Raw genomic sequence first — 9329 nt, 5'->3', positions numbered from 1 at the left:
CCCAATATTCCTGAGCTTTCCAAGATGATGGAATTTTTTTTTTTTTGTTATAAGCTCTTTGAAAGTAAGAGTTACATCTTACTCATTTTAAAATTCTGGACACAAAGTCTGGTTCTCATTAATGTTTATTGAATTACATTGCTTGCTTCTGAACCAAAGCTTAGTCACCATACTGGCTTTTGTAAATTGACTTACAGATGTTTTCATGACTTTTAAATAAATATGGCTTATTTATTTATTTATTTGTGGTACTGAGGATTAAAAAGCCCTAAAATGCCTTTTAAAAATGCAAGTGTATATAATATCTACCGGATATTTACGTGTTTTTACTCAAAATAATCATTAATCATAAATCTTTCCATAGATCTTCTGGAGTGCATAAAGCAGAAGACAGCATATGTTTTATTTATCATGAAACTAGTAGCAGAAGGACAATTCAGGCTTTGTGTTATTCAGTCAATACATCTTACACCCTGGCTGCTTGTATTTCTTAGTCTGAAGTCTGTGTGTTCTTTAAAGCCTGCACGACTTCCATTGTATCAAAGGAAACCTTTCATAGCTGCTTGGAACACTCCCACAGATCAATGTTTGATGAAATATAAGTTAAGACTGAATTTGGAAATGTTTCAGGTAGCTGGAAGCACACTAACCAAGGCTAGGGGTCAAAATGTCACTATATTTTATCCTAGAAGATTGGGATATTATCCTTGGTACACATCTCAGGGGGTTCCCATTAATGGGGGTCTCCCTCAGAATACAAGCTTGAAAGTACATTTGAAAAAAGTGGATCAAGACATTAAGTATTACATACCTGTTAAAGACTTCCGTGGACTTGCTGTTATAGACTGGGAATACTGGCGTCCACAGTGGGATCGGAACTGGAATGCAAAAGATGTTTACAGACGGAAGTCAAAAGAGCTTATTTTTGACCTGCAACAGAATGTGAAAGCTTCTGATATTGAATATTTAGCCAAAGCAACCTTCGAAGAAAGTGCCAAAGCATTCATGATAGAAACCATCAAACTGGGAATTAAGAGGCGACCCAAAGGTCTTTGGGGGTATTATTTATATCCTGACTGCCACAATTATAATATGGATGACCCAAGCTATACAGGTTCATGTCCCGAAGAGGAAGTTTTGAAAAATAATGAACTCTCGTGGCTCTGGGATAGTAGCACTGCTTTATATCCTTCTGTTGTTATCAAGAAATCCCTCAGAAACAGTGAAAATGTTTTGCACTTCTCAAAATTTCGGGTGCAAGAAGCTATGAGGATCTCCACCATGACATCCCATAAATATGCTTTGCCTGTGTTTGTCTACACAAGGCTGGGGTACAGAGAAGACCCTTTATTTTTTCTTTCTCAGGTAAGAAGTCTCTTGTCCAATGATAGGAGTTTTCTTTCTTTCTCTAAAAGAGCTATTTCTTTAATAATTATGCTCTTTGAAGAATATCTAATGGGCCATTAGAACATAATTCCTCTTTGACTATTAATTCACTTAGACTCTTCACTTAGGCAAATTGTATTTTTATCTTATTTATTATAATTCCTTTAAAAATGTAGTAAGATAGTAAGGGGTTAAAGTACAATACAAGAAACTACTGTATTTCCTGTCTTTTGAATCTGATTGTATTCTCTTATGACTGGCCCTTTGGCATTGTAGAAGGTTACTGGAATGGTTTGTCTTAAATAGTTAGAAAATGGAGAGACTATTTTAAACAGGAGTAGTTTGCTCATACATGTGGAAATAGAATATAAGAGATTCCTTTTACAGCCTTACCGTATCAAAGAGAGCTTTTCTTTTGAGCTTTGTTTTAAATGCCCAAACTAGCTTTGATAAAAGGACAGAAGGGAGGTAGAATAATGTAATATAAATATAATTAACATTTACTTCCTGTATACTTAAGATATGGCAATGATAATAAATTTTATGTTACATATTTTTATCATATTAAAATTTTAATTTTAGAATGGATAAGGGATTTGAAAATCTTCAAAAAGTAGGTGAGTCTGTAGACATTTAGATTTCTGGATTATTTTGCTTCTATACTCACAAGTAATGAAAAGTTGGCAATGTGGTGTGGGTTTCTGAATCTATTATTTAAATCACTAACAAATGTGTATAATCTTACATTAAGATTTACAGACTTACAGATAGCAGTTTTATTCTGTTTATTCTTACTTTAAACATGTATATGGCCAAAGCACATACACGAGAGTAGCATTTGAGGTAGGTTACTTTTCAGCTAGGTTTTCTCCACATTTTTCTTTGTACATACTTAAACAGAGATTTCTAGGAAACGTGGTGGATAGTGTAAACCCTGAGATTTATATCATCTTGTGAGAACTTTCTACACGCAGAAAACTGGAGAATGATTCAGGCATCCTATTTGTAGTATATTGATATTTTAAGTTTTATATATTTTCACAGAGGCATTTTTTTTCTCTAACATTGCCAAATTTCAACTTACCAGACTTCATTAAAATACAAAGGTGTTCTGTGTGATGGGAATCTATAGGAGGAGGTTTAGGAATCTCCAGTATGAGCTTTGCTGTGACTTGCAGATATCTGTGGAGTGTACAGACAGAAATAGGTCAAATGCGAGAAGAGTGGAAAACGCTGTGCCTTTGGCACTGTGCATGAGATGAGGAAAGAAAGTTTCATTATGGGCTGATGTTTATACTGCCCAGGAAAACCAGCCATATATTATGGAATGAATAGCAATAGGGAAGCGGTATGATCAGGAAGGTTCTAAAAAGTTATACCTGAGTTTTTACAAAATAATTTTTTATGAAATTCTTTTTTATGCTTAGTTCAAACAAGTTTAATGATAATACAGTTACTTTCACAAGACACAATATACTTTAAAGACAGTATTCATTCAAAAGGTTTTAGACTACTGATATATTCTGTGTATACTGTAAATCCTGGGTAAATTTTCAGCAGTAACAGCAACCTCAGAAATGCTTCTTTTCCCTCTCAGGGGAAAAATGAAACATTTTAAATGTCATCTTACTCTGTATCATTTTCCTTTCTGAAAACTAAGTGTTTTAGCTATCATTATACCTATCACTGTACTCTTTACCATAAAAATGTGCTCACAAAATTTTATTTCCACCAAATTCTAAATGATTACAGGTTTCCAACTCTGGGATTTTCAGTGTCTGTGTTTTAGAATGCACACATACAGCTGGACCTCAGCACTGCCGTGTCTTAACATTAAAAAATGAGACTGTATCTCGGTCCTACTCTACTCACTTAGGAGAGGTATTATGAAAATCAAATAAGAAAAAGTATATGCAAAATTTGAAGACTACAGAAGTACACTGGTAGCTATCACTTTTTCACCACTTTCAAAAGCTTAAATGTAACCATGAGTTGTCCAAGAATGGGATTTCCATCAGCAGCCATGGTTTGGGTGAATAATTGGGAAGCAGCAATATTTCATTTCAAATGGAAGATTGCCAGCCCTACCTACATAGAAGTACAACCTATTGTAACCTGAGGCTATGTTTTATAAAAATAGTGGGAGGAGTTTATTTGGCTATAGTTTTAAAGATATTTATTATTGTCATTAATTAGTATTCCCTGTGGTTAACACACAGACAGATGATTAGTAAGGTTCCATTCCTCCACAGTGGGCATTACTTACAGGTACTCTGATGTCAGGGCCAAGAAATGAGGATGACTCCACTGGGTATTCCTACCTTATACCTCTGAAACCGTGACTTGAGACCTAGGATCACGCTCAGGAACAAAGCAGCCCTATGCTACACTGGGACCTGCGTGGGTCATGTTCACTACCTCTTCTGTCTCTTACTTCTTCTTTCATATGACACCAACTATGTGACTCATGCTCCCCCAAAGGTAATTTTCTGTGACTTCCCAAGCAGGCTAAGGGTCCCTATTTTCCTGATTCCTAAAACACAGCTGCTCTGTAATTCATTAGGCACCCTGATAATGTAAGCTAATACAGTGAGAAATTTTCATTAATAGCTGCTATTCTGCCAGTCAATATGTACTTGAGGACTTGTCATTTTTAATCAGTTCCAATATATTTTATTTGATAATGACTATATTAATCACCTTGCTGTCACTAGGAAGAAATATCTGATATATAAAATTTAAAGGAGAAAAAAATTATCTTGACTCATGGTTTCAGAGGTTTCAGTACATGGTTAGTAGGTTCTAAGGCAGAAACAATTGCAAAAGTTATGCTGGAGTAAGTATGCTCACCCTATGATAGGGAAAAGCAAAGAACAAGGGAAAATGCCAGAAAAAAGCTACACCCTTCAAAAACATGTCTCTGGTGATCTTACTTCTTCCAGGTAGACCCCACCTCCTATCAGCCCATCTGGCGAATGAACTGATTAACCCATTGATAAGAGCAGTGCCCTTATGATCCACTCACCTCTCTTGGTGACTTGTAAACATGGGTGCCTTAGATATGAAGTCCTTCATATGAGAATTTTGGAGGGATGCTTCATATTTAAATTGTATCAGTGGCACTGAAAGATACACTGGGAACAAACTATCAATCCTAGGAGGTTAAGGTGTCATTAAAAATATCTGTAGTTTCCATATTTACTGAATATGGATCAATAATCTATACATGTAAAATGTAAATGCTATATTCACCTTCCCCTTTGATGACAGAGCCTTAATCTAAAAGAAAGTTTTCTGAGATGTCTACACATCTGATTATATCATGTGACTGTCATTTGTTTGTGTGCTGGGATGTTATAATGTGAGTAGAGAGAGGTGTTCTGCCCTCTGTTGTCTTTGCCGAGAGTCTACAGACAAGGACTCTTCAGAGTCTGCAGTCTGCATACTGCATGGGGAATTTCTCCTCCTCTCCATCAGACATTGCCAAGTTTTAGTCCCTTCGTATGCACTACCTCATTAGAGTTCACAAAACTGCCTTCCCTTCCTGTCATGTTGGCAATGACCAACTGTTTGGTTGACACTATGGTCATGGAGCATAAATGGATATGAAAACAGAAATTAGTTTCACCAAAATCTCTTCTGTTTTGAAGATTGTCAGGACACTGCCTAGAATAAAAAAAGAGTTTGAAAACAGACATTATAAAACTTTTGGAATAATAAAATAGGAATGTCAGATAAGAAGATTCATTCATAATTGATACTATGATGAAGTGGAGGAGGCAAAATACAGTACAAAGCTTTTGCTTTTGTTTTCCACAAAATCACCACTTTTTAAAATATAACCTATGAAAATTCATCCAGAAAGGAAAAGTTAAGTGTGTAATATCCTAAGGAGTGGAATAATAGAATTTAATAAATTAGAAAATAAATTATATTTTTAATCCTTATAGACCTACTACAATGACCTATATCCATGTTAACCTATAAAAACTAAATAATCATCTTTTAAGACAGCAAAACCAAAACTCATGTGACTGAATCTTGTTTTCATCTAAACCATATTGGCAAAAATCCTGGTGGCTTTGTTATTACTCCATGAATCTTAAATGAAGCTCATTAAATCCTATACCTTGAGATTATTTCAGGAACCAAATATAAAGGTTGGGCGAAATCACAATTTATAATCTTTAACTGAGTCCTCTTGATTTGGAATTAAACTGACAAAAGTCCAGTGAAGTCACTGCAGAGGTACAGTTCCACAAGAGCATGTGACAAAATGCAAAAGGAAACTGTCTAAGAGTTTCTCCTCCATTTACACGGAGAAGAAAAACTTTTGACTTCTATTTGTGGAACTCAGCCTCTAATCCTAATCTCTCCTGGGTTGTTTTATATTCAGATGAATAATGAACTCTACTCTCTTCAATCTAGCAAGATCTAATTAATACCATAGGAGAAAGTGCCGCCTTGGGAGCTGCAGGCATTGTTATCTGGGGAGACATGAATTTAACTTTGTCAGAGGTAAGTCAGCACATGGAGGGGGTAGTCAACATAGTTTTTCTGGAAAGCTGATTCTAATTAAAGTTCTCCTGACCCCTATGGTAAACCAGTTTTAGAATAAAAGTCCAAATCAGTGCCTGGCACATAAACTGGGCTTAGTAAATATTGTTAACTTGTGTAAGGTACAAAAGTATATAATCTTGACATTGATATTTATTGAATATTTATTTGTGCTAAAAGGATAACTGATTCTTTGTATTTGTTCATTTATTGGTCATGTGGGGTACTGATTGTTAATGATCATTGATAGATGAGGAAAAAAGACATGAAATCTAATCAGACTAACTAGTTAGCTAGTTAGGCTAGTTATAGCAATAACAACAGACAGTATGACACTGGAGCCCTTGAATTGAACTACTCCACGAAATATGTCAGATTGAGAAGAAGACACAGACGGTAAGTTTTTAATCATCCTATTGAAGTTGTTTTTTTTCTACAGAAATTAATAGCACTTCAAATAAGTTTTAAATGTTTCTTCAGATTTCTCCCAGTTGAGATACTATTTACTCCAAGAAATCCTCCTAATTTCTCCAAATTGTATTAATCATATTCTCTTATGTTTATGTTATATGTTTCCAGATGTTGTTTGTTTATATCTCTATATTCTACATTTTGCCTTGAATTATACTTGTACTCTCAACACTTTTGGTGAAATTGAATTTTTTTTGGAAATCCATAATGATCTGACAATACTCATAGATTTTCTTAAGCTCAACTTATTTCTGTAAAGACATCGTTCATGAAAATATTTCTATCTCACGAGAAATAGAAGGAAATTAAGAGGCTCAATTCCTAACCTTCTAGGCCTAATATTTCTACCCCAGCCCCCTGTGGCTTAGGAGAAGAGCTTCATCAGTACACACAACTGAGGGGGTTGAAACCACTCACACACAAATTACCTAGTCAGTCTTACAAGCTTTCTTGAGTTTGAATTTATACATAAAATTGTAAATTCATGATAGATGATGTTAAAGCATTATGAGCAGGCACATGCCAAAGTCTATCAATTGATATTCTACAATAAGCATTGGAATATCACGATTCACATTCTAACACAACCATGAGAGGTATCACAGTTTTGCTCTTCTGCTTGAGAAAAGCAATTCTGGCATGATTTCTATTTTGTGTTTGTTCTTTTCCTTTTCCCAACCACTAATTTAAGAGTCTGAAGAAGAGTGGGAAAAGTGTAAATTGATGGAAGAGGAAGTCCCCTGTCACTCTCGGGGCCATTTGAAAGTTCAGTTCTCTGTCTGTGACACAACTTCACCCCTTGTCACTTGGAGCTCCGCCGTTTCTGATCTGAAACTCCTGTAGGTTTTTTATTGCCCAGGAGCCTCTGAATTCACCAACTAGATCCAAGCCACCAGGTTTCAGTTAAGTCCGAAAAGCTGCCTTATGGATCCAAAAGCTCTAACACTGTCACTACCAGAAAGCACACTAAAATTCATTTCTCCTTACATTTCCAGGACAACTGTACCAAAGTGAAGCAGTTTGTGAGCTCTGATTTAGGGAGCTATATAGTGAATGTGAGCACAGCCGCTGAGATCTGCAGCCTTCATCTCTGCAGGAGTAACGGAAGATGCGTAAGGAAGATGTGGAATGCTTCAGATTACCTCCACTTGAGTAATAAAAGCTACCGCATAGAGACCTCTGGGAATGGAGGATTCACTGCGAAGGGAAATGTGTCTGATGCAGACCTGATTGTGATGAAACAGAAATTTTTCTGTCAGTGTTACCAAGGACATGAAGGGGCCAACTGTCAAGAAATGAAGGAAGTTGATGGAAGCACTGGGCTTTCCTCCTGTCCTGGCTTACTGATGACACTGTGTTTGCTATCCTTAGCAAGTTACCACAACATTCAGGTGGGAGATAATGCAGGTTAAAGGGAATTATGCAACCTTTAAAGTTGACTCCTAGGGAGGAGATGAAACCTATGCGAGTTTTTTCCTCTTATGTGAGATATTATAAAAAGACATTATACATGCTATTTGAAATAAATAGAAACCCATTACTTTGCTATTAATTTGATTTAAAATCCAATCCAAGAGTACAAATCAGAGTACTCCTTTTCCTCACTGGAGTATTTAAGTCATAAATAAACTAAAGCTAGTATATTTCAATCTTTTTATGAATGTATGTATACATATAAATTTTATTATTAATTTTGAAGCCTGTTTTTTCACCTAGCAATTTATTAAAGGAATTTTATTAAGCAATCATATGATTCAACTGAGTCTCTCCAAGGCATGACCTGGCCAGTTGACCCAACAAAAGAGAACTAACACAGAGTTTGTGACCCAGCCTCCAGTCTACCCTAGGCTTCTGCTTCCTATTGCTACTCATTAAGAACAGAATCACTCCTGAGAAGAATTGTCATGAGGGATCAGGGACTGAGGAAATGTGATCTGTTCCTCACTTGTCACAGAAGTGTCTACTTAATATGGTGCCTCTTCACTACTCCTGGGTCCTTCCCATACAGACCCTGGTCATCTAAACGTTTTAAAAAACTTTGAGATGACATTCATGTTTTCCTTGGCTGACAATGCCAAAGAGGTATGTTAATAAAACTACATTTGATGAGCTTTGCAAGCAAAATTACTATTAAAAAAAGACTTAATAAATGATATCTTAGGGATCCAGAAGTATGGTTGAAAAGGAGGTCTATAAGCAATAATGTTTTTGCCCTCTCCTTTTTCTCCTAGAGGCACTTTTAGTGAAGTATTGAGAGTTACTTTGAATCTGTTTTATCTAATGGCTTTACTACCTGGTTGTACTACTCTGGGAATGTTATTTATATTACCTATTTTGTTATTTGAAGTTTGGCAACATAATTCTGACCATAGTAAATTATTCTGTGGAGTAGATTAAGTAACACATCCCTTGTGTATGTTGACTCTTAGTACATGTTGTTGAAAAAAATAATCTCTTGATCATCAAGGAATGGAACAGTCCAAGGTAAAATAGTCTTGTATGATCTTGCCATGTTCTGTTTATTATCATTCAGGCATTGTGTTGTGCGCCTGAGAGATATGTTCAATGGATAAGATTATCTTCCCCGAAGACAATGTGATTGGAAGATAAACTCAATGTACGCTGCTGGTAAAGAAGGAAAGAGAATAGATTCAAATTCTTCTGTCCCTTTTGTCTTTTTGTGAAACATTTACAATGTAAGTGAACTCTTCTCATTTTGGGGTTCCTGTTTGTCAGAAGGTACTGACATTGTCAAGGTCTGATTTCTACAAACAGAACAAAAAAGCTTTTGCAATACTATGAAAGAAAGATGTTAGAAAAGATTTCCTTTTTAAATGATTAAATTTATTTTTTTTCAAATAATATGTTTAACTTTAGAAAATTTGTAAAATAGAAAAAATAAAATTGTCACAATG

At 35.5% G+C, this 9329-nt stretch overlaps 1 protein-coding gene across 1 annotated transcript; it reads left to right on the top strand.

Moving 5' to 3' along the window:
• Positions 1 to 411: 411 nt before the first annotated feature.
• LOC100713959 (hyaluronidase 4) lies at positions 412 to 7826 on the top strand. The gene is made up of 3 exons (XM_003475045.1): positions 412 to 1365; positions 5815 to 5904; positions 7410 to 7826. The coding sequence occupies exons 1-3, from the start codon at positions 412 to 414 to the stop codon at positions 7824 to 7826; spliced, it is 1461 nt and encodes a 486-aa protein (XP_003475093.1).
• Positions 7827 to 9329: the final 1503 nt, after the last annotated feature.

This window comes from Cavia porcellus, unplaced genomic scaffold, assembly GCF_034190915.1.
Source record: "Cavia porcellus strain 051 isolate PalLab524CR breed Dunkin Hartley unplaced genomic scaffold, mCavPor4.1 scaffold_2, whole genome shotgun sequence".
NCBI lineage: Eukaryota > Metazoa > Chordata > Mammalia > Rodentia > Caviidae > Cavia > Cavia porcellus.
The sequence above is the reverse complement of the archived record's forward strand: the minus strand, read 5'-3'. Positions and strand labels throughout refer to the sequence as shown.

Excerpts from the sequence above, each read along its gene's own strand:
- LOC100713959 (XM_003475045.1), top strand. The coding sequence starts at position 412 with ATGAAACTAGTAGCAGAAGGACAATTCAGGCTTTGTGTTATTCAGTCA. Across the intron at positions 1,366-5,814 it reads CTTTATTTTTTCTTTCTCAG|CAAGATCTAATTAATACCAT; the intron begins GTAAGAAGTCTC and ends TCTTCAATCTAG. Across the intron at positions 5,905-7,409 it reads TGAATTTAACTTTGTCAGAG|GACAACTGTACCAAAGTGAA; the intron begins GTAAGTCAGCAC and ends TTACATTTCCAG.